Source organism: Betta splendens, chromosome 6 (genome assembly GCF_900634795.4).
Source record: "Betta splendens chromosome 6, fBetSpl5.4, whole genome shotgun sequence".
NCBI lineage: Eukaryota > Metazoa > Chordata > Actinopteri > Anabantiformes > Osphronemidae > Betta > Betta splendens.
Genome location: NC_040886.2, coordinates 5,329,748 through 5,356,222, shown reverse-complemented (window position 1 = coordinate 5,356,222; position 26,475 = coordinate 5,329,748). Strand labels below are relative to the sequence as shown.

The window sequence follows — 26,475 nt, the reverse complement described above, 5'->3', positions numbered from 1 at the left end:
TCCGGCCGGAACCTTCCCAAAATGCCTTTTTATCGGACGTCTCCGTAAAAAGGGAACCAACCTGATCTGGCGACAGAGCCTTTCACGAAGTATTTCCTCAACGTTAGGCCCCTCTAGGCCCGGGTCCCTCGTATCTTGAAAATACTTCACTCTGCGAACGCGCTCCCTCTTTCAGAAGCCGTCTTTTATACTCAGTCCCCCACATGTGGACCACGCACAGATCAAAAAACATGTCTGTATCCTCAGTACAGACGGAAGCTCGGTTCCACGAGCCAACCCTTAGCAACCGACGTCTCACCACCCAGAGCAGACTTTGACCTAATTAAGAACATGTAATATTGGGATTTTTTTTTTTCTCAATCTAATTAATTTTCCTAATCAAATTTAGTGTTTCAACCTAATAGAATATTTATTTTCTTTTTTTTTTCTTTTCAACCAATTGAAACGTTTCAGCTAAATTAAAAAAAAAGTTCCAATCTTTTTGTTTTTTCCCGAATCAAAAGGAATCTCTCTCACCGAGCCGAGCCAAATTAGGATTTGAGTTTGAATCTGAGTTCGTGGATCTCGTCAGAGACGATCCAGACGGGTGAGCAGTCCTCCCAGCTCTGAATGTCTGTAGAGGTTTGGAGGCTGAGCGACCCTAGTCCTCAGGACTATCGTCCCTGGTCACATCGTCCAGACGACCTGCAGCGGATCCTGTGCGTAGACGCCAATTTCTATGGTGGAAATTTTCCATAAAGAAGCAGATGAGAGAGTTGCTATGCTATGCAAAGACCTTCGATGATCATGTTTGGACTCTACGAAAAGTTCTTTAGATGCTCCAACAACATGGACTAAAGCTCTTGTGGTGGAAATTTTCCATAAAGAAGCAGATGAGAGAGTTGTCCTTTTGTGCGATTTTCTGTGGTGGAAATTTTCCATAAAGAAGTAGATGAGAGAGAGTTGTCCTTTTGTGCGATTTATTGAAATAATAAAGAAAATAAAAATAATGGGGAAAGCAAATAAAAAGCATGGATGTTGATCGTGCACATCAACAAACCAAAAACCAGCTGGGGAGATCAGTGCACACACCACGAAGGTGTGATGCAAAGAGCCCACGTTCCTCAAGTTGCTTCTGCCTTTTAGCTTCTCTGTCCGACTAGGGTGGAATGTCTTTCTAACCCAATCAAATTACATGCACCATCTCCTCCTTTTCGCAGTGTGTGTGAAGATATTTACATTCTCACACCTGCATCGCTGACGTCCAACTATCTGTGAGAAAGGAGCACCAAGTCTCAACAGACAGAGACACAACTCCCCGACCTTGGGTTTGGGAGCTAGAGTTGAGAGTCTATCAGGCAGAGACAACCATTGAACAATCTAGGTGAAATGTCAAATGCATACAGTAAGACAAAACATAAGATATTAATTGCAGAACATAAGTCATAAATCATATAATAACTGCATAGAAGTAAGGAAGACACATAGAAATAAGGAAGAGACAATTTTTCCCATAACAGTAACAACGACCTGCAGGACTCAGTGGAGGTTCTGTGTGCTGGCTGGAGAGTCCTCACTGTCGACTGGAGACTCTGAGGTCAGTGTTTTTCCTGGTTCATGTCTCAGCAGCATTTTTTCACCCTGTCACTTCAAATGTCTCCACTTGAATCTAGAATGAAAAGAGACTCGTGTCAGAAACCTGCAGGAATGATTGACTGTTTGTTGTGACTCTATAAAGTCTATGAAGCTCATGAACAGAAGTTTGTGACGTGTTTTCTACCAAAGTCACACTTTAAATTTGACACAGCAGCAGAGACTCAGAGTAAATCATGTCTCCACATGTTTGAAGGATGTTTAGTGGCGTCTGATTCGTGTCCATCAACAGGCGACACTTCAACCTGTGTGTGATGCTTCCTGTCAGACAATGATGTCACTTTGTAGAGACACAAGCAGCAAACAGGAGCATGAGTATGAGGCTGCAGACATGTTGCTACAGAAGGTTCTAGGTTCCATCTAGGACCAGAGGAGAGAACATCTATCTGACTGGGATCAGTTCTAAAGATGATTCACTTCATCAATAATGGTCAGTTTGGAGTTTGATCCAAACATTAGTCTGAACATTTTCCGTCAGACAACACAGAATAGTTCAGGTTTAGAGAGAAGACGATGAATGAAAGGAACCAGATGTGGGTTCCTCTCCTCCACTCGTTTGGCTGGGTGTAGCAGCTGAGCTCCTCCGATCACCCTGGCTTTTACAAGTGGCATTGTTCATGCACCAACTTCTGCCTCACCCTTTGGGTGAACAATGTTAAGCTACAGCTTTACTAACCTTGTAGTGGGACACTCAACACCTGAGCTGATAAACAGGCTTTCTAAACTTACAGTAGCTGTAAGTAGTACTGATACTTATCACTACCAATATCAATAATGTGTGAATATGGAAATTGTGATATTGTACATCATGTCTATTATTAAGTAGTATAACATTATGTAGAACTATGCGTACGTGTATGTATGTGATATATGTATAAGTATGTGCACATACCTTAACACTATTATTGGTATTAGTATTAATCTCAAAGGTAAACCATCGTACAGCAGTTGTTTAGTTATGAATGTGTTAGCCTAAGGTACATCCCTGCTTATTTATTTTGCACCGATTATTTGCTTAACTGATTTTCTTGGTTTCAGCAGTTGGTTGCACACCTACCCCCTCCTGCACACACCCCAAAGCAAAAACTCAACCTGTCCACCAACACAGCAATGTCCAACATGTGTAGGTGCTAAAGTGTGTGTGTTGGGGGGATATAGTACAGTACTCCCCTTGTAAGAGCAAAGCTGTCCATCACAATATGGCATTTAGCCTAATACATGCTGCTTGATGAACTGCTGGACAGAACGAAAAAAAAAAAAGTTTGGGTTTCTAGTAGTTCCAGCAGCAGGTTATGAATCAGTGCTGACATCAACAGGTGTATGAATGTTGTGCTGACATGTGGATGATGTGTAGAAGCTGAGATCATGACGACACATCAACACAAGCAGTGATCAGGACAAATCTGACTCATTATTAATGCTTTGATTCACATCTTTGATTCTTTATTCAGATTGAGTTGGTGCAGTTTGTCAGAAATCAGCTGTGATTCTCTGAGTTCAGCTCTGAAGTCCAACCCGTCACATCTGACAGAACTGGACCTGAATAAGAACGAGCTGCAAGATTCAGGAGTGAAGCATCTGTGTGGTTTTCTGGAGAGTCGTCACTGTCGACTGGAGACTCTGAGGTCAGACTCCATGTTTTAGTTCTGTTTGAGCTTAATGTGATGTGAACGTTGCGAACCCAAGATTCCGTAATGAGACGTTCTGATCTGCTTGTTTGACTCTTTCCATCAGTTTGACTCCATTAAATGCTCAGTATAAAATGTTTCTGTGGTGAAGTTTTTTTGTTAATAAAACATTTTCAGTGCATTTCTATAAATGTGGCATGCGTCCAGAACCTGAGTCGGACTCATAAGGATCTTTAGTAGAAGCTCAGATAAATGTGTTAGCACAACATCAGTGAGTCCAGATGGAGCCAGTGGTGGAAATGTAGAGTTGAAGAGCTAAAGTCACGACGTCTGAGCTGAAGCAGCAGCATGTTGTCATTAACATTAATGAGTCTTTGTTACTGTTTGTTACTACTGATGTTTGGACCTTCTGGGTTCTAAACTTCTACTTTCTGAAGCATCTTCAGGTCCAAACACACAATGAGACACTGAATGGTTTCAACTGACTCTTTGTTTTTTACTGCTTCGTCTTTATCCAGATTGATACACTGCAGTTTGTCAGAGATCAGCTGTGATTCTCTGGCCTCAGCTCTAAAGTCCAATCCGTCACATCTGACAGAACTGGACCTGAGGAACAACAAGCTGCAGGATTTCGGAGTGAAGCCTCTGTGTGGTTTTCTGGAGAGTCGTCACTGTCGACTGGAGACTCTGAGGTCAGACTCCATGTTTTAGTTCTGTGAGCTTAATGTGATGTGAACTGTGGCAGGTTTATCATGAGGTCAAATCAGCTCCAGGATGTCAGGGTTGGCGCATGGTTTGACAAAGCGGACCCACATGCATGGCAACTGAGACCAGCAGGTTAGTACAAAAGAGCTTTAATGTTCACAAGGCTTCAGTTGCAGGTACAGGACAGGCTTGACTCAAGTACAGGTCTCCATTAGAAGAGCAGACAAACAGCGGTGGCAAGACAAGTGAGGTCGGCAACAGGATGGCTCGGTAACAGTACAAAAGGACTAGCATGTATCAGGGTCAAGGTTCAGGCAAAGTCAGCAACAAATCAAGCTCGGCTGATGTACAAGAAGCGCTAGGCTACAAGCGAGGTCAGGAACAGACAGGACTGGCAACTAGGACACGTGCTGGAAAGCGGAAATGAATCTACCACAATCTGGCTGAGGTCAATGGTGAGTACTGGATGTTAAATACCTATCTTGATTACTGATTACCAACAGCTGATGTAATTAAGACTGGAAGTAATGTTAGCACTGAGCATGGGCTGAACAGAATTAGAAGTACTACACAATAACACTGGAAATGATAACAAAACTGTGACAACAGATACAAACATGACACAGGACTGATCACAATCAACTGTTCAATGACTGAAAGGAAGGAAGGAAGAAAGTCAGTAAGTGAAACAATGGTTTAAAAGAGAAAATGTGATTTAAATGTTTGATTGTGACTAAACTGACTGAGACTAAATGAAGACACGTGTATAAAGCAGCTACAGAGAATCTGCTTAAAGCAAATAGAAGCAGTAGAGAATTAGCAGCAGTTTCCAAACAGGACACAGAACTAAATAGTTGATTGAAGCTCATTAATGATCATCAAACACCACAGACAGTAGATGGTGTTTGATTGGAGGAGGAGCAGAGAAGAGGAAATGAATCCTAGCAACATCACAGAACCACCATCACCTGCAGCAGGAAGCACAGCTGTTCCAGAGGAGTGAAGAAGGTCAAAGGTCACTGACAGCTTGGATCCTATGGAGACACTTTGGTCCACACTAAAGCATGTGTGGAGTCAGTTTCTCTGTTCTCTGCTGGTGATGAAGCCTGAAGTTCAGTGGTGTTTATCAGAGTTTAGACAGAAGCATTGTCTCAGGAAGTAAAACCTCTGCCGGGACTTTCTGTGGACAGTGTCTATGTGGGGGCCCACTTCAGGTCCTCTGAGATTGTGGACCCTGTTGTGGATGGTGAGGGGGAGGGGGGCAGGTGGTTCTTCCTGAAGTCCACCGTCATCTCCACAGTCTTGAGCATGTTGAGCTCCAGCTGGTTCTGACTGCACCACTGGACCAGCTGCTCCACCTCCCGTCTGTATGCAGACTCATCACCGTCCTGGATGAGCACAACAACGGTCATGTCGTCTGCAGCTGGTGAAAAGGTCCAGTGTTGGACTGAAACTTAGTTAAAGCCGAATACTGTATTAGTTGTCATGGTTTTCTTTGATTCTTGTGATAAAATGATGAATTGAAACCAACCATCAGCTTTTCTACTGATTCTAGATGTGGCTGAGGTCAACAGCAGCTTGTGAATCAGTGCTGACAGTGTATGAATGTTGTGCTGACATGTGGATGATGTGTAGAAGCTGAGATCATGACGACACAACAACACAAACACAAAGTCACTCTGCTCATTTTAGACAAAACATCAGTGATCAGGACAAATCTGACTCATTATTAATGCTTTGATCCACATCTTTGATTCTTTATTCAGATTGATGAGCTGCAGTTTGTCAGAGATAAGCTGTGATTCTCTGGCCTCAGCTCTGAAGTCCAACCCATCACATCTGCTAACAGGGTGACGCAGCGATGGGAAAGAACTTAAAACATTTTATTAGTCCTTTAGGATCCTTACAATAACTAATGCAACATAAATACTCATTAACAGACAAATCTATATCTAAATGTTAAACTCCCTCCTTAGTGTAAATGTTGATATAAACAACAACAGGTAGATGTAAAGAAATGTTCTAGGGAAAACAGTAATAAGACCTTTTGATCAGACTTTCTTGGAGGTTTCCGATTCATACAGTACGTTTGTCACGTTCTATGTCAGTTCCTGTTTTACTTTGAAAGGACTTCCTGTTCACATCTCATCTCAGCTGTTTCTCTGTCATTACCGATTCCCATTATCCACACCTGTCTGCAATTAGTAATCCACACCAGTATATAGTCTCCACCTCTTACACACTCTAGCTGCTAGATTGTTGAGTCCTAGCACCACATTCCAGCCTTCTTGTATAGTTACAGTACCTTGTTTGCTGATCTCGCCTGTCATAGACCTCCGATTCCTGCCTGACCCTTGTCTGTACCGTCGCCTTGGATTGTGGTAAATTGTCTGACCGTCTGACCATTGAGTTTTGCCTAGCCCTTGCCTGTACCTTTGCCGAGCCTATCGGTGAACCGAATCTCTTTCTGTCTATTGGATCTGATCTTGCCTGTCCCTCTTTGTACCTGAAGAACTGAGATACACTGTGTATGACCCGGACTGCCTGACTACGCCAATATAAAAAACACTGTTTACTCATCAAGCCCTCGAGTGTACTGTGCATGTGGGTCCGACATCTGCCGAAGCTTGACAATGTTACATCACAAATGAGTGAAAGTATGATTTTAAAATAGATGCTGAATTTACAAGTTCAATGAGGGTTTTGTAATACCCCAGCTGCATTTTGAAACAATGATGTCATTTCATCAGAAAAGACACTTTCTGAAGAAATGATGTGGAGAAACTGAACGAAAAAGAGTGTAGTGTATTTATGTATCATATCATATATTATTTGTAGTATATGTATGTATCATATCATATTATTATATAGGTAGTGAGGTCAGGTTAAGATGCAGTGACTGTTCCGCAACCCTTGTAGGTTGGCAGGGTCGTTGTCTGTGGAGCATTTGGGATAGACTCCAGGAAACAGACATTTACAATTACTTTAGTAGTAAAATTGATCATTGCTTATGAGAGAAATACAGAGAGTAGATGGGTTCGTGTATCCTCAGTGACTGGGGTTAGAGAGTTTGCTTAAACTGTCCTCAGTGACTGGGGTTAGAGAGTTGCTTAAACTGGGTTCGCAGAATCTGTGTTCGCAGAATCTGCCTAACAATGTTTATCCAAGCTGTTCTTAAGGAAATAGACAAAATGTCACGCCGACCTGGGAAAAGAACTAAGAGGTTGATGGTGGGCCAGATGGATCCGGGAGCTGGACAGATAACACGGCCCAGCGCCAGGACTTTCCGAGTAGCCGAGAAAAACATCTACACGTCCTTATTTGGACATGTGGAAAGATTTTAGGTGGTGGTTAAAAGCAGGCCTGCACAGGCTAGGGTTTTCAGAGCGCTTCGCAGAGGGTCCGCTGGTAGCACACAGCGGACCTTTTCCGACCTCTCAGTTCTCTCTGCAGAGGAACAAGCAGGTGAATTCGGTCTCTGCCTCTCTTGTTATTACTCTTTTGTAATTATTATTATTTAATTTGTCATGTATAATAAATTTGTATGCTATTGATTTAAACTTCAAAGTTGAGTTTGTGTGAATTCTCTGCCGTGATTGAAAAGAAGAGAAATATACGACAAGAGAAAAAGGAAAAAAAGGGCAACGTGAGTGTCAAGCTACTTTTTCAGATGATGGCAGGTAGATGTGAGGGAGACGCCGCGATGTTGCATATGACGCCCAAATAGGTGATTTTGCAATATTATTGGTGTAAAAACCTTTGACAGAGAGAAGAGAGCATCTGAGGCAAACCTATTCCACTAATGCTCATGTGTCATGCCTGACAGAACACCAGATGAGTGTTCAGTCACAGAGCAGTGACCAGCACTACAACAAACCAGCATGGTTGTCTGAGCAGCAGGATATTTAAGCTGCAAATGAGAACTAAACAGCTCCTTCACCTGTAGTAAATAACATCTGAACTGTTAGACATGAAGAAAGGATTAGGAGACCACAAAAGACCCAACCTGTGAAGTAAAGTGTTGTTACCACTAGGAGTTTCAGCATTTTTCTTTCCTTGAAGGACTTCCCTCTCATGGAGACATGAAAACACACAGTACCAACATCTCTTACTGTACTGTACAATCTTACTGTTGTATTAGGATCAGACAGGCACAAATGTCTGCTTTGGCCAGAGGTGGTGCAACTACAGTAGTTGTGATGCTTCCCATAGGGGCTCGGTTGTGTGTTGCAGGTTTTTGGACTTGAGGCATGGGCATCTTCGGGTAACGTAATCCTCTACTTCTTTGTCAGGTTCTGGCTCTGTTATCAGGTTTATTTTGAAGGCACCTTGTTTTTCTGTCATATCATCATGTTTGATGATATGACTGTCTTTATTTTGGTAGTCTCCCGGTTTCTGTTTTCGGCTCCAGCTTTACTTCCGGTCCCCATTAGTCACACCTGTTTTGTATCAGTGATCTACTCCGTGTATTTAACCACCACCTGTCACATCAGTTCTCTGCCAGATCGTTGTTTACTGATTCCTGACTCTCACGTTCCCGCAGCTCCTTACCGATCCTGTAAGTCTTCGTTCCGTTATTGACCACTGCCTGTTTTATGACCTGTCTAAGCCTGTCGATTGGGATTCTGAGACCTGAGCCTTTTCCCGGTTATTACCTTCTGCCTGTCTGGACCCGAGTAAGCTGATCCCTGTCTTGTACCTAAGAACTGCTGTTACCTGTGTATGACCCCGGACCGTTGTGACCTGAATTTTTGGATTAAATATCAGTTTGACCGCATCTCCTTGTCTATCGTCTCATCGCTGTGCATGTGGGTCCGTTCATTGCCGCACTCTGACACTTCTTTACCCATATCGGGCCAGTAAAATCTCTCTCTCACAAGACGGAGCACCCATTCTGTGCCAACATGACCCATTTCATTGTCGAGATGTTTCAAGGCAAGCATTCTATACTTGACAGGGAGGACTAGTTGTTTGTATTCATTTGTGTGTCTGTAAAGGAGATCATCGTTAGCTTGTAATTTGCTCCACTCAAGAAATAGCTTGCAAGCAGCTCCTTTTACCATTTCACAAGTATCTTCTGTTAGTTTTTTGTCTGATTGCTTATCTTGCTTATAGCTTCATCCTCTCTCTGGGCCTGTACGAGTTCATGATGACTGAGAGTTGGTACAGTAGGTGAGGGTGTGACTGCTGAAGGGGATCTGGAGCTGGAGAAACAATGTTCAATGCTGCCACCCAGTCTACGTCTTTCACCTTTGCAGCCTGGCTTCAATCCCATGTAGCACGAACTGCCTCATCTGAAAACTCCTCCGTACATGTCATTTCAGATTTCTCCATATTCAAGGGGAGACGAGATAGACATTAGATTTTCCAGGCCTGTACTTCACATCAAATCGAAAATCTGAGAGTTTCCCAACCTCTTGATGGCCCACAGTGTTAAGCTTTGCTGTACTCATGACATAGGTCAATTGGTTGTTGTCGGTATAGATGGTAAAGTGAGGGGCATAATATAGGTAATCCCGGAACTTTTCACGAACAGCCCATTTCAATGCAAGTAACTCCGGTTTTTCACTGTGCAGATGGTAATTGCGCTCAGGTGGTGTCAACGTCCTTGAACCATAGCCAATGACTCTCAATTTGCCATTCTGACATTGACGCATCAGATCATGGCCTAGGAGATGTCTTTTATCAATGTGTAGTGTAAAAGGTAGGTTGAAATATGGGTATGCCAATATCGGTGGGTTTGTCAGAAGGGTGACAAGCTGTTCCATTGCTCTCTGATGTTCAACAGTCTAGTCAACAGGCTCTCTAGATGGTAGTTGTGGACATTTTTGTTTTCTTTCTCTGCATGGTAGGCTGGTCTCTACCTGGCTTAGCCTGCAGCAACTCATAAATGGGTTTACGTGCGGTAGTAGCCCAGGAAGCCCGTCAGCTTCCTCACATCAACAACTGTCTGTGGTGTCTTTCTAGCCTAGGCTTGTACAACTTCAAGAGCCTGTGAATCTATTCTGACCCCTTCAGCTGAAACAATGCAACCTACGTACCTACTGTAACTTCCTGTTAAAAAAGTTCACATTTTTCAGGTCAGAGTGTTATGGGAAAAATTGTCTCTTCCTTATTTCTATGTGTCTTCCTTATTTCTATGCATTTCTATGCAGTTATTATACGATTTATGACTTATGTTCTGCAATTAATATCTTATGTTTTGTCTTACTGTATGCATTTGACATTTGACCTACATTGTTCAATGGTTGTCTCTGCCTGATAGACTCTCAACTCTAGCTCCCAAACCCAAGGTCGGGGAGTTGTGTCTCTGTCTGTTGAGACTTGGTGCTCCTTTCTCACAGATAGTTGGACGTCAGCGTTTCAGGTGTGAGAATGTAAATATCTTCACACACACTGCGACAGGGAGGAGATGGTGCATGTAATTTGATTGGGTTAGAAAGACATTCCACCCTAGTCGGACAGAGAAGCTAAAAGGCAGAAGCAACTTGAGGATCGTGGGCTCTTTGCATCACACCTCCGTGGTGTGTGCACTGATCTCCCCAGCTGGTTTTTGGTTTGTTGATGTGCATGATCAACATCCGTGCTTTTTATTTGCTTTCCCCATTATTTTTATTTTCTTTATTATTTCAATAAATCGCACAAAAGGACAACTCTCTCTCATCTACTTCTTTATGGAAAATTTCCACCACAGAAACTGGCGTTGTCGGCAGGATCCCGCGGCAGGTCGTCTGGACGGTGTGACCAGGGACGATAGTCCTGAGGACTAGGGTCGCTCAGCCTCCAAACCTCTACAGACATTCAGAGCTGGGAGGACTGCTCACCCGTCTGGGTCGCCTCTGACGAGATCCACGAACTCAGATTCAAACTCAAATCCTAATTTGGCTCGGCTCGGTGAGAGAGATTCCTTTGATTTGGGAAAAAACAAAAAGATTGGAACTTTTTTTTTTTATTTAGCTGAAACATTTCAATTGGTAAAAGAAAAAAAGAAAAGAAATATTCTATTTGGTTGAAACATTAAATTTGATTAGGAAAATTAATTAGATCGAGAGAAAAAAATCCCAATAATACATGTTATTAATTAGGTGAAAGTCTGCTCTGGGTGGTGAGACGTCGGTTGCTAAGGGTTGGCTCGTGGAACCGAGCTTCCGTCTGTACTGAGGATACAGACATGTTTTTTGATCTGTGCGTGGTCCACATGTGGGGGACTGAGTATAAAAGACGGCTTCTGAAAGATGGAGTGCGTTTGCAGAGTGAAGTATTTTTCAAGATACGAGGGACCCGGGCCTAGAGGGGCCTAACGTTGAGGAAATACTTCGTGAAAGACTCTGTCGCCAGATCAGGTTGGTTCCCTTTTTACGGAGACGTCCGATAAAAAGGCTTTTTGGGAAGGTTCCGGCCGGAACACACAAAAAAATCTAAGGCAGGAAACCGCTGGACTCTTAAAGACGGGTTCGGGGCAATTTGAGTCTCCACCACCAGACAGCAACCGTACAAAACTAAAGGTAATTAAAAGTAAAAAGTAAATATGGTTATTAGTGCGTTTCATGTTTCCATGAGTGGGAAACTGGTTATGGGTTCAAAGGAGAATCGCTTAGTGTAAAAGGACATACGCACCTTAAAAGAAAAAAATTAGAGACAAAAGAAAAGATCTGAAAAAGCATAACTATCAAAACTAAAGCCCTAAAAGAAACAAAAGAGAGATGAGAGTAACAGGAAAAAAGGAGATAACAACTCTGGGGAAGAATTGTTTGCACTCTGCCACACATACACCACACACACACATATCATGCCAAGAGCAAATGCTCCCATTGTTTCTGCTCTCTATTCTAATGCAAAACTGAGCGCGATGAGGGTAAATCCGGATCTGGACTCCTTTCCCACCGTCAGCAGAAGAACCGAAGGAGAAGAAGCGCCAACCAACAACCAGAACAGGGTGGAAGCTCTGACACCACAGCCGCTGGAGGACACAGACCACAGCATGGACGCCTCACTGACTCCCACAACGTCTGCAGCCATCACGTTCTGGGCTCATCAGATGAACCAGCTACTACAAGCGTGTGTGTCTGACAGACACCTGCTTATGACAATTAGCAAAGGAAAACAAGGACAGAGCAACAGCAGAGAAGACGTGCTCTGACACAGACACTGGTTGAAACAACAGGAGAGGCTTCAGACGTGATCGGCCCAAAAGAGCTGCATCCGAGGATCCAGGAAAGGTCTGTCATCGAGGAACAACTGTCCCATTGAAAGGCTTCACCCACTGGCGCTCACATCAGACTGATGGTTGGGGAAGGAGGAAGGTGACGGTTCCTTTTCACGTGACGTACAAGACGGTACCGCAAACATACACACACACATTCATACACGCAATGAAGAAACACGCTTACAGCTGATACACGCTCAAATTCATGTTCATGCTTATCTGCTCGCAATGAAGAATCGCTTTTTGCTCGAAAAAAAAGCCACAGAGTGATTTTAAAATGATGACAAATAGCTAAATGAAAACTGCTGCATGACTTTGCAGTCTGATGGGTTTAAACTATTTTAACTTGCAACAGATTCAGTAATAAAATCCTTCATGTTTCTAAAAATACTTGTGCACAATATAGGTTTGTCTGGCCAGACTATAGAAAAACAAAACAGACTGTAGAAAAACAAAAACAAAACCAGACCATAGGAAGACTGAAACCGACTGAAACCGACTATTAATGACTATTAAAGGGAAGACGACTATTAGAGAGAAGTAATAATAATGACTGTACGTACCAGACTATTAAGAAAAACTTACTGTTTCACTGTCTTGTGCAACATCTGCAGCAAGACACCTTAACATTCATTTTTGCTTTCAAACTTATGCCCAGTGAAATTTTTAGGAAGAGATCTCATGTGTAAATTAGGTATTTGATGTATTTCCACTCCAGACGGAGTGCAGGTCACATCTACAGACATTCTAAATAATCCCTCTTTTGTTGGTGTTAACTTCAGCTCAGCTGTGCTCTTATCATTGGCTGCTGAGGGGGGGCTGTAACTGAGGCCCTCACACAGGCTGCATCACAGCTTGTTAATGATTTCACACACACACACACAAACAAACTGACCTCAACTTCCCTCTTTTGGGATGAACACAGGTCTGCGCTTGCGATTTCTTTTACTAACGAACAAAAAGATTTTTGATGTTTATTCTACAGTTCCACACGTCCCTCTGTGAAAACATAATGGAGACAGATGACAGGACGTGGATCCTTTTGTGAACAGATGTCAACGAGGTGGAGACTGGTGAACGACTTCTGACCCCATGTGACGTATTCACCTACTTTGCATACTTTTAGAAAACTTTTTTTTTTATTCTGCCGTCATGTGCAGCAAACAGTGAACTGGGTACCTCCACATTCTAATGACACACTACATGCTTTTGTTTTTATTTTCATTTTTCAGAGGACGCTCTGACCAACACTCAGCCTCACAGGAAGCCCTGCTTCCCTGTGGCTCACACACAGACATGACGTAGGTTTGATCAGAGGATGTGAACCAGTGGTCATTACACCTAAATCTGACCACAGACCATGTAAACAACAACACCCTCTTAAAGGAAGCCACATGGTGTTACTGCAGACACCACTAAGCTACTGAATCATTGGATGCTACAGGCCACAAAGAGCCTGTCTGAATTACAGTTTGTTCAGACAAAGGTTATTTTCTGGGTCATTGTAATTACAGCTGATGGCAAATCCATCTCACCCAACAGAGTTAAAGCAATTTGAGACCTGCCTAAACCGTGCACGTAAAAACAGCTGATGTCTTTTCTAGGTCTTTGTTCTTATTGTAGGAACTTCATTCCTAACTTTACTGTCTTTGAGGCCCCACTCAGGGTTCTGATGCAGACGTCTTCATCGTCCACTTCTTGTCTCACGTGGACGTCTGAGGCTGAACAGCGTTCACTTACCTCAAGCTTGCTCTTCAATCGGCTCCTATTTTGGGTCTCCCTGATCTGACCCTACGCGACCTTTCACTTAAACAGTGGATGAGAAATCAGGTTGTACGACTTCTGTTCTTTTGTCCTCATACTGTCTTTGATTCTTTTGGAATAGATCACATCTTTCTACAGCCCGACGGCTTAGATGCAACACCACCTTGCTCAACATGCTGAACGTTACTATCAAGAGGCTGCTTTGAAGTCTGGCTCTTTGCTAAGACACTGCTCTGCTCAGGCTGCAGAGTTGATCGTATTGACTGAAGCTGGTTAACTAGCAGAAGGAGAGTCTGTTACCATCTACACAGACTCCACATGTTGGTTCTCTGTGGAAGCATAGGAAGCTTTTGAAGTCTGATTGCAAACCTATCTCACATCATGATTAGGTTCTGCTTTGCTGGACGCTGTCCTGCTGCCTACAGCTAATGCTGTTTGTAACTGTCCGACTCACAATATCAGTGACGACTTTGTTTCTGCCAACATGCAGCTGCAGACACTGCTGCGAAGGTCGCTGCCCAACAACCCCTCCCTCTCCTGATCCTCGTTTCCTCTCCTGATCCTTGTTCCCTTTCTCCAACTCTCTCTATCCTTTTCTTCCTCTCTCCCTGTGCTTTAAACATTTTCTACCTCACAGGAATGCAGACTCTGGCAGACGAATGGTTCCACCTGTAGCCATGGAGTCTGGTTTGTGCCTGATGGCAGCCGTGCCGCCCAAACACCTTTTCCCCATAATTCAGATTTCCCAACAGGTGAAAACAGTCGACAGAACCATCACACCATCCAACCAGGGGACTGGGCGATCGTTAAGGACTTCAGGAGGAAGCACTGGACCTCCAAACAGTGGCGAGGCCCCTTCCAAGTCCTTCTGACGACCAACACGGCTGTAAAGATCGCAGAGAGAGCGACTTGGATCCACTCCATCCAGGAAGGTCCTGGATCCAACAGACGACCCTCCATCTACATCCCACGGAGAAAACCACCACTAACGAAAAGAACTGAGAAGGACGACCCCTGCTGTGCTCACACACGCACTGAGGCGAGGCTGCGTTGACCGTTCAGCTAAAGGTGTGAGCCAAGCGCCGCCTGAAGCTGCACCGGTGAATCACACTATCAGACCATACATCTACACACACGCTCCTGAGAAAACACACACACGAGCAGCCTTGAGTTGCCGACGCTGGACGACGTGTAGACTCTTCACATCACGGGAGTGACAGTGACTCAGACGACATTGGGAGGAAACCTGGCGGTGATAACGAATCCCAAGTGTCTCTGTGATCAGCTGATCACAACCTGAAGAACTCCAACGAACTGTCAATACATCAACACACAGGTTGAAAACAATCTAACGCTACTGTTCAACAGGAAGAAGCAGATTGTTACAAGACATCAATTGTAACCTCGATGCGTTAGACATTTTATGTTACTCTGATTATTGCCTTTATCACATGATGTTTCTATGTAACTTTACACACTACTTTTGAATGAGAAAATTTCACATAATTCACAACACTGAGTTTAAATATCCTAAAGTTGATTTGGTGTTTAATTTGCTCACAATCACTTATTCACTGCTACAATTAGTTTTTATCCTTCATCTACAGATGACAGAGGTTATGAGACAAAACGCATCATCATTCTGGTTAAATCCCTGAATCTCCTATTCGCTCTAGACGCAAATGTACAATTAAAGATCCGAAAGCATGAAATCTATCTTAAGAGTATATGATACAGAACCCCATCGGAAACCTATGGCTATCATACATTAATTGTCTTTATTACATTACAATCGAATGGCCGTAGACATGTTGTTAGCAGAGAAAAGAGGCGTTTGTTTTATGTTTGGAGACGCATGTTGTACTTACAGCCTGAATAACACTGATTCTAATGGTAGTGTGGCGAAGGCGCTCCACGGCCTTCAGAATCTCAGCTAACTCTGGTATAGGTTCTTTCCCTTGGAATTGGCTAGACGAAATGTCTGGAAAATGGAAATCTGTTCTCATGTCCGCAGCTGTTTCCTTTATCATTGAGATGGCTGTGATTCTCTTGTTTGGTTTTTGCGTTATCCCACTGGTTAGAGGTCTCATCATGCGTGCGACCTCAGCAACACTCTTGTATCAAATGACACAATGTCAATGTTCAAAAACCCCAACTCTAATTCACTTAATGACTTTGACGATGATCTTAGGCTATTGGATCACAGAATATAATATGATACAAATATGATTATGAGCTTATTTTCTTCACATGCCAATACAGAAGTTATTCTTGTATAACTACCCACCAAAAACAGCTCCCAACCTTTTGTCCCTAAGTTACTTGCATTTTATGTGAAGGTGTATTTTGAATCTTGATGAGTTAATACCCTTATTGTTTCATTTGCAAGGATCTTTTATTATTACAGAATGTGATGTTGACAATTTTTATTCCTTTATGGTTTGATTAATGTGTAATCAAAAGGGGGGAGTGTTATGGGAAAAATTGTCTCTTCCTTATTTCTATGTGTCTTCCTTATTTCTATGCATTTCTATGCAGTTATTATACGATTTATGACTTATGTTCTGCAATTAATATCTTATGTTTTGTCTTACTGTATGCATTTGACATTTGACCTACATTGTTCAATGGTTGTCTCTGCCTGATAGACTCTCAACTCTAGCTCCCAAACCCAAGGTCGGGGAGTTGTGTCTCTGTCTGTTGAGACTTGGTGCTCCTTTCTCACAGATAGTTGGACGTCAGCGATTCAGGTGTGAGAATGTAAATATCTTCACACACACTGTGACAGGGAGGAGATGGTGCATGTAATTTGATTGGGTTAGAAAGACATTCCACCCTAGTCGGACAGAGAAGCTAAAAGGCAGAAGCAACTTGAGGATCGTGGGCTCTTTGCATCACACCTCCGTGGTGTGTGCACTGATCTCCCCAGCTGGTTTTTGGTTTGTTGATGTGCACGATCAACATCCATGCTTTTTATTTGCTTTCCCCATTATTTTTATTTTCTTTATTATTTCAATAAATCGCACAAAAGGACAACTCTCTCTCATCTACTTCTTTATGGAAAATTTCCACCACAGAAAATCGCACAAAAGGACAACTCTCTCATCTGCTTCTTTATGGAAAATTTCCACCACAAGAGCTTTAGTCCATGTTGTTGGAGCATCTAAAGAACTTTTCGTAGAGTCCAAACATGATCATCGAAGGTCTTTGCATAGCAAAGCACATCGTCCAGATATGGGATGCAACATTCATCCCTTAGAGGCCCTAACATCTCCTCCATGCTTCGTTGGAACCCTACGACTGCCCGATCAATCTTCTCTCTGGGGCATCACCACCTAGCGGTCGGATTTTCCCGTTGTCGCAACCGGAGAGGGAGGTTATGGAGAATTACATTGCGGAGTCCCTGAAGGCTGGTATCATACGGCCTTCCTCCTCACCAGCCAGGGCGGGGTTCTTCTTTGTCCCAAAGAAGGACGGAGGGTTGAGACCGTGCATAGACTATAGGGGTTTGAACAGTGTGATGGTGCGGAACAAATACCCATTACCCTTAATGTCCTTGGCCTTTGAACTGCTGCAGGGGGCTACTATATTCACAAAGTTGGACCTACGAAATGCATACCATTTGGTGCGCATCCGAGAGGGCGATGAATGGAAGACTGCTTTCAACACTCCCACAGGCCATTATGAGTATCTAGCCATGTCTTTTGGCCTCACTAACGCCCCCGCAATATTCCAGGGAATGGTTAATGATGTATTGCGGGATATGGTCAACAGGTTCGTGTTTGTTTACCTGGAGGACATCCTGTTTTTTTTCGAGGGATATGAGAGAACACGTGTCCCATGTGCGGGAGGTACTACAAAGACTGTTAGAGAACCGACTGTTTATTAAGACAGAGAAGTGCGAGTTCCATACGGTTAAGACTTCGTTTCTCGCGTTCCTCCTTCAGCCCGGTCACCTGGCAATGGACCCCGCTAAGGTGACGGCTGTCGCAGAGTGGCCAGAACCCAGGGACCGTAAGCAGCTGCAACAATTTCTAGGGTTTGCTAACTTCTATAGACAGTTCATCCGGGGTTTTAGTAAGGTGGCTGCTCCCTTACACGGGCTCACGTCCACCAACACTCGCTTTCTCTGGACTGAGGAAGCGAGGGCCGCTTTCCAGCAGTTACGATAACTGTTCTGAGGACACATCCTGTACCGGAGTGGGGGCCGTACTGTCACAGCAACAGAGGGGTGATGGGAAGGTTCATCCCTGTGCCTTCCTCTCTCGGCGCCTCTCACTGTCCGAGAGGAATTATGATGTTGGCAACCGGGAACTTTTAGCTGTCAAGATGGCGTTAGAGGAGTGGCGTCACTGGCTGAAGGGAGCCCAGCAACCTTTCATAGTTTGGACTGATCACCGTAACCTGGAGCACATCAGAACAGCTCACAGGTTAAACGCTCGACAGTCCCGGTGGGCCTTGTTCGCTTTAATTTCTCCTTGTCTTATAGGCTCTAAGCTGGCCACTTCTAAGCCACTTGTGGAAGCCAGGGTGATGTGAGGGGCTCGGCCACTACGCCTATCCAGCAAGCAAAGGAAAGAATCCTAGCAGCCAGGGAGCCCACACACCTTCAGTTCCAGGAGGGCAGGTGTTGCGACCCAAGCCCCCCACACAGAGCCCCCCAGGCAGAGCTGCAGCAGCCACAGAGACAGCACCCGAGGTCAGAGTGGGCCACCGTGGGTCAACGCTGTTCGCCCCATGAGAACCAGGGGCAAACACTCCCCCCGGTGAGAGGGTCAGCCTGAAAGAGTGGAGCCCGGGGACCCACGGTCCATAGGGAGCCCGCTAGGAGATGCCCCCGTGCCCAGAGTGGGACCCGCCCCCAGTCCACCACCCCCACACGAGAGAAGCGGGGCCTACCCCATCGGCCCGACCTCATCCCCTGGCACCACACCGGCCTGCAGCACAAGGCCAGCAATTGGTGGGGGTCAGCAGAAAAGAGACCACCCAGGCAGACGATCATCGTACCCCGGGCGGAAAACCAGACCCCCCACACTCCAACCGCACCACACGCATACAAACTCACACAAACACAGACGCGTACACCCACCCACCCTCCTGCCGTTGAAGCAGCGGTTTGTTTACATCTATCCTGCCGTTAAAGTAGCGGTTTTGTTTACATCTATCCTGCCGTCAAAGCAGCATTTTTGTTTACATATGTCCTGCTATTAAGCAGTGTTTATGTTTACATCGGTCCTGCCGTTAAAGCGGTGTTTTGGTTATTCCCATACCGCCGTTAGAGGAGCGTGCTGCTATTCCTATATTATTTATTTCTATTTTACATTTGTCCTGTCTTATGAGCAACCGTTATATGCTACGTGATTCCTGCCAGTGTTGTTGCAGAGTTTTTTGTTGTCTTGCTGAATGTGTCTATTAAATCCGCTCAACTGTGCTCAGCCTCTTGTCCTGCTTTTGGGTACCAGTTTTAGTAGTAGATCGCCCGGGCGTAACACTGCCACAGACACATGTTCCCTGACACTGAGTTCAGCTCTGTTTGAGTCACTTCTGCTCTCCATCAAGCTGCTAAAGGGCTCTGCTAAAGTTTCTCCTCAGGTCTCATGTAGCATTTAGGTCTCATGTTATTTTTTGGGGCTGCAGTGTCTGAAATGTCATGTGTGAGTATATACACTAAAACAAAGGACTCAGTGCCTTAAAGAATAGAAATCACATTAAAGAACAGAATAAATAGAGGATGAATGAGTAAACGACTAGTGACAGATCTTTAGTTGACCTTTGTTTCTGCTCAGAACGTATAAATCACAGCTCATTAGGCAGATCAGTGGAGGGAAATTACAGCTTGATAACTACAGTACTACTACTACTAGTCTACATACTGAAACAAGCAGCTGGAGACACAGAAAAACTGCTGCTGCTTTAAAACTGCTTTAACAGGTTTTATGGAATGTTCCCTGTTTATGTGCTGCATCAGACGAAATATTTCCCCTAAACTCATCTGGTTTGCTCTAAACAGAGAGGGGGCAGGGCCTAGGACCTAGGTGATCTAGGAGCAAACACTGAAGGTGTTCAGTGAGTGAATCAATTTTGAGAGAACAGAGCAAAAGGAGGAAAAGTTGAGGAGGTGAGTGTTTAACAACATTACTGTTAGTGTTAATGTAGAGCAAAAAGAGACACGACCTCTGCCAAACTAACACTGACAGGAACTGGATGTGAGGAGTTGATGGTGTTCAGGGTCTGGCTAGGTTGTTATTTGTCCTGGTTCTGGTTCTGAGCTCACAGTCGGTGGTACTGACTATTTAGACTGGCTGAGGTCCAGAAATGGGCTGTTTTTCTTCTTCCCTGTCAGTGTTCTGAGTTTTCCAGATAACACGTAAACTGGTGACTGACTGGTTGCTCGTCGTTCAGCTGTTGGAAGCAGGAAGCAGCTCGTTGGCTTCTCCTTCACTACAGGATCTAAACAGCCCAGTGACTTTAGAACCACAACATGAAACTCAGGTTTCAGATCCGTTTGACATCAGAGTCCTATTGAACAAAGGCACAAAGTGTGTGAGACTCTGGGTTCAGATTCACTTTAATACAAGTCACAGCAGGTGTTTAGCTCTGGATCTTTGGCTTTTTCAGAAGATGAGTGTTTGTGTGGAGGAAGAGGATGGGGCAGAGGCTCCAGGATCCAGATGTGTATCTATGAAGAATGACTGGTCCAGATGTGAGGCTCCATCATTCAGTCCTGAACCTGGACCCTCAGACACAAAGTAAGAACTGATCCAAACTCACTGATATGAATCATTGTTAGTTTATTCTCTGTGTCTAGTAGTTTCACCTCTGATCTTATAAACTGACTGTGTTTCTATATGAACCTGACAGTGATCATCCAGGATGCTCGCATTCGTCTGGATGAACTTCACGTGTGTAGACGTGATCAAATCATGAAAAACGACTGATGATTTGTTGGGTCTCAGTGTCAGCTGTCAATCACAGAACAGCTGGAATCTGATCTGAGATCTGATCCAAAGTGTGAAACGTCCTGATGATTTGCAGCAGCAGTAGTTTGTGTTTAGAGCCACAGAAATGACTTTGATCAGAGAACTGATCAGTGACTGATGTGATGATTGAAAAAATGTTTGTGTTTACAGAGTTCAGAACCACAGACAAAGAGCAGAACCTCCAGGACCCAGCTGTCTGTCTATGAAAAGTGACTGGTCCAGACATGAGCCTCTAACCTTCAGTAATGAACCTGGAGCCTCAGACACAAAGTAAGAGACAGTTTCTACTGAACTGACCTGATGGAGGATGAAGACAAAATGTTCTGTTCATAGATTTCTATTTATGATGTAGAGACTGTTTCAGACTGAAATGGATCTTGGTCTGGGTTTTCTATCCTCCAACTACTGATGTTGGTTCTGTAGTGAAACACTTCAGAACCTCCATGTTAGAATTACACTTCAACAGAATCTTCACATCTCTTTGTCCTGATGCTCACGTCACTAGGAACATTTGAACTGTTCAGCGTCTGAAAGCTCTGACTCATTAGTAAGTGGAGCTTTGAGATCAGGTTCTCTCCACCACATGTTGTTCCTAAAGGTCCAGAACAAACATCTATGGATGGTTCTGATGGAAACGTTCTGTGTGGACAAACAGGGACAGAAACTGGTCAGTGTAGATTTAGACCACTTCCCTTCTCCACAATGATTGTTCTATATGTTCTCCTTCATTTGACAGACGACAGTAGAGACGGACAGAAAACATAAAGGAAGGAACCGTCTGGTGTAGAACTTGTGACACCAATGTTCCATGTGTGAGATGCTGCTCTACCACAGTCTTTAGAGCTATTATTACTTCAGTTCAGACCCGACTGATCCGTGCTCAACTGAAGAACAGTACAGGCCAGAAGCTGTTGTCTGTAGTGGAGGCTTTGATTGTGAAGGAGCTGCAGGAAGTGCTAAGTGTGTATGAACCCCAGCAGATCAGTAAATGTGAGACAGGAAAAGCAGCTGATTAGTGTTTGTGCAGCAGGAGAGTTGAAGCCAGAGGGACCAGACTGATGCTGAGTCCAGACAGAGCAGTGGGTCACGTTTCCTGGTCTCTGGACCATCTGAGCTTCTACAGTGTTGGACTCATCAGTTTGGTTCTGTACTAATGTGTTGACAGAGAGAACAAGCATTGTGTTCCTGAGGAGGAGCAGCCATCTTGCTGTGATGTGTGTCAAGAGGTTCTGAAGGATCCAGTCTCTAGCAGCTGTGGACACTGGTTCTGCAGACAGTGCTTCACCTCATACTGGAACCAGTCTGGTCCATCAGGAGACTCTTCCTGTCCTCAGTGTATGAAACAGACCAGCACCGTCCAAAGTGAGACTGAACATTTTCTAAATAACTAAATCATTTGTGGGTCAAAAATAGAACAAGTGGGTTTCTGTTGTTTCTTCTTCTTTCAGCAGATGTTGCTCTGCAGGAGGCTTTAGATGAACATAAGTTCAGTTTGAGGAGCAGATGTGAACGAGTGACTGAAGGAGGTGAAACAGGAAGTGGAGTCCTCCTCACCAGCATCTACACTGAGCTCTACATCACAGAGGGACAGAGTGAAGAGGTGAACACCCAACATGAGGTGAGGCAGCTGGAGACAGCTTCCAAGAAGAAGACCCTCCATGAGGCTCCCATCAAGGTCCACGACATCTTTAAAGCCTCCTCTGACCCACACAGACCCATCAGACTGGTTCTGACCAACGGCGTCGCTGGCGTTGGAAAAACCTTCTCGGTGCAGAAGTTCACTCTGGACTGGGCCGAGGGCCGGGAAAACCCAGACCTCGGTGTGCTGGTTCTGCTGTCGTTTAGGGAGCTGAACCTGATCAGAGATCAGCAGCACAGTCTTCTCACGCTGCTCCATGTTTTCCATCCAATGCTCCAGAAGGTCCCAGCAGAGCAGCTCGCTGTCCTGAAGCTTCTGTTCATCTTTGACGGCCTGGATGAAAGCAGACTCTCACTGGACTTCAGCCACAGGAAGGTTGTGTCTGACGTCACACACACGTCATTGGTCAACGTGCTGCTGACCAACCTCATCCAGGGGAACCTGCTACCCTCGGCTCTGGTCTGGATCACTTCCCGACCCGCAGCGACCCATCAGATCCCTCCTACGTTTGTGGACAGGGTCACAGAAGTACGAGGCTTCACCGACGCCCAGAAGGACGAGTACTTCAGGAGGAGATCCAGCCACGAGCAGCTGTCCAGCAGAATCATCTCACACGTCAGGACGTACAGGAGCCTCCACATCATGTGTCAGATCCCAGTGTTCTGCTGGATCACTGCTACGGTTCTGGAGCACATGTTGACTACAGAGCAGAGAGGAGAGCTGCCCAAGACCCTGACGGACCTGTACTCACACAACCTGCTGGTCCTGACCCAGAGGAAGAGGAACAAGTACCATGAGGGACATGAGACCAGTCCACAGGAGCTGACGGAGGCTGACAAGGAAGTTCTCCTGAAGCTGGGGAGGCTGGCGTTCAAACATCTGGAGGAAGGAACCATCATGTTCTACCAAGAAGACCTGGAGCAGTGTGGTCTAGACGTCACAGAGGCCTTGGTTCACTCAGGAGTCTGTACAGAGATCTTCAGGAGAGAGAGTGTGATCTTCCAGAAAACAGTCTACTGCTTTGTTCATCTGAGCGTTCAGGAGTTTCTGGCTGCTGTTTACATGATGCACTGTTACATTAGGGGAAAGAAGAAGGAACTGAAAAACTTCCTGAAAGAATCCAAACACAGAAAATCAATATTTACAAAGATCAAGTTGTTTGTAAGTAAAAAACAACAACACAGTGATGAGCTTCATCCTAAAACCTTCTTATCTCTATATGAATTTCTAAAAGGCACCATGAAGAAATCCCTCCAAAGTCCAAGTGGCCACCTGGACCTGTTTGTTCGCTTCCTTCATGGCCTCTGTCTGAAGTCCAACCAGAGAATCTTAGGAGGTTTGCTGGGTCACACAGAGAACAGTCCAGGAACCATCCAGACAATCATCAACAACCTGAAGGAGATGAAGAGTGATAAAATCTCTCCAGACAGAAGCATCAACATCTTCCACTGTCTGATGGAGATGAAAGACCACTCAGTCCATCAGCAGATCCAAGAGTTCCTGAAGTCAAAGAACAGATCAGAGAAGCAACTCTCTCTGTTCCAGTGCTCAGCTCTGGCCTACATGCTGCAGATGTTAGAGGAGGTTCTGGATGAGTTGGACCTGAAGAAGTACAACACATCACTGGAGGGACAATGGAGACTGATCCCAGCTGTGAGGAACTGCAGAAAGGCTCAGTAAGTCCAACGTTAATGTGAAGCTAAACAGCTGTGGACGAGTGGAGCTCTCACCTACGTTGTCACACAGAGCAACACATCCAGTTGATATGAGAGCAGCTACAGCCTCATCACATTAAACACACATCAGAGCTTCCTGTCACCACATTTGGACACGTTGACATTCCAGTGATGTGACAGACGCTTCTGTCCAAACTATCTGCTCTTCATCACATTCATCACGTTGACACACGGTTCACACCACACACTTTGTGATGGATGAGACCAACTGAGCTACAGCTGCTTCAGCGTCAACAATCATAAAGTCAGTTCACATTTATAGACTTTATATTTTCTTTCATCTCAGACTTTCTGGCTGTGGACTCACAAAGACTCACTGTGAAGTTGTGGCGTCAGCTCTGAAATCCAACCTGTCTCATCTGACATATCTGGACCTGAGTCACAACAACCTGCAGGACTCAGTGAAGGTTCTGTGTGCTGGACTGGAGAGTCCTCACTGTCGACTGGGGACTCTGAGGTCAGACTCTATGTTTTAGTTCAGTGTGAGCTTAATATGATGTGAACTGTAGCAGGTTAATCATGAGGTCAAATTACCTTCAGGACTGATCACATTCGAACTGTTAGTTTAGACAGAAACATTTCAGTCAGGATCATGTTGTTGGTTCTGTCTCCATCAAGACCACATGGAACAAACCAATGTATCACAATAAAGAGACAAAGATGTTAAAGAACCTGAGAGGAAATCATGACGATACCATGAGACACTGAACGGATCCAACTGACTTTTGTTTTCTACTGTTTCATCTTCATTCAGATTGAGTTACTGCAGTTTGTCAGAGATCAGCTGTGATTCTCTGGCCTCAGCTCTGAAGTCCAACCCATCACATCTGAAAGAACTGGACCTGAGCTGGAACACACTCCAGGATTCAGGAGTGAAGCATATGTGTGGTTTTCTGGAGAGTCGTCACTGTCGACTGGAGACTCTGGGGTCAGACTCCATGTTTTAGTTCAGTCTGAGTTTAATGTGACGTGAACTGTAGCAGGTTTATCATGAGGTCAGATCCCCTTCAGGACTGATCACATTTACAGTAATTGTTCAATAACTGAAAGGAAGGAAGTCAAAACATCATTAAGTTTTGACGATGGTTTAAAATAGATCAGTGATCAGTGATCAGGACAAATCTGACTCATTATTAATGCTTTGATCCACATCTTTGATTCTTTATTCAGATTGAGGAGCTGCAGTTTATCAGAGATCAGCTGTGATTCTCTGGTCTCAGCTCTGAAGTCCAACCCGTCACATCTGAAATATTTGGACCTGAGTGAGAACAAGCTACAGGATTCAGGAGTGAAGCCTCTTCGTGACCTGGAGCAGAGTCCAGACTGTCGACTGTATATTCTATGGTCAGTAGAGGTTGGAGTCAGTCTGTATTGGACAAAACCCAGTTAGTGTCACAGCAGAGATCCAGTGTTCCCAGTAAAGCTCCAGTGAGACAGTGGTCGTCACTCATCAAAGTGTCGTAGCATCAACACTAACTACTGATCAATTTCATGTGTCACAGCTCTGAGATCAGTCTGGCTGATTGGTTCCATGTAGTGACCATGTGGTGCTGGTCCAAAGCAGAACCTCTGCTGAAGTCCAGTCATCACATCTTTGTCTGTGTCCTTCTGTCATTAGTTTGCTCCAAAGCTTCTCATGTTTCTGTGTCAGCTGATGTTTCAAAGCAGAGAAGATGTTGGTCACCACACAGCGACTCTGTCTGTAATGGACCAACAGGAAGTCGTCTCTAAAGCCATGACTCAGCAGTTTGTTTCACTGTGGACTGGAGTGAAATGTGTAGAGTCAGCACACTTGATGCTTCAGTCCAAGACGTTAAGATGAGGTGAAAGGAAGCTGCTCCACTTCTGCTCTGAACACGACTGAAGTCCTGCTGCTCTTTGTCCTGGATGTGACAGATGATGAAGGGAGTCTCTGTAGACACTCACTGATCTGCTCTCTGCTCTCTCATTCTCTCTGCAGTTGGAGGTGGTGATGATATTGATGTAGAAGCAGCAGCAGTGTGTGTGTAGAGGTTCTGACTGATCCATGTTACTGGGAGCAGAGCTTCATCCACAACTGACTGACTGAGGAACCAGAACCAGTGGAAACAACTCTGTGTGAACTGATCTGAAACCAGTTGCTCTGTGGTTCAGTCCTTCAGGATCATGTGGGAAATGAAGTGTGTGGTGCATTAGTTACAGTCGA

General features: G+C 44.6%; 1 protein-coding gene across 1 annotated transcript in view; it reads left to right on the top strand.

Moving 5' to 3' along the window:
• The window catches only part of LOC114857317 (NACHT, LRR and PYD domains-containing protein 12-like), a 73,399-nt gene extending 47,136 nt beyond the window's left edge, over positions 1 to 26,263 (top strand). Inside the window, 6 exon segments of the mRNA XM_055509826.1 lie at positions 3,081 to 3,257; positions 3,779 to 3,952; positions 24,577 to 24,747; positions 25,045 to 25,218; positions 25,461 to 25,634; positions 26,251 to 26,263. Coding sequence (XP_055365801.1) covers positions 3,081 to 3,257; positions 3,779 to 3,952; positions 24,577 to 24,747; positions 25,045 to 25,218; positions 25,461 to 25,634; positions 26,251 to 26,263 — 883 coding nt within the window.
• The last annotated feature ends 212 nt before the right edge of the window (positions 26,264 to 26,475 follow it).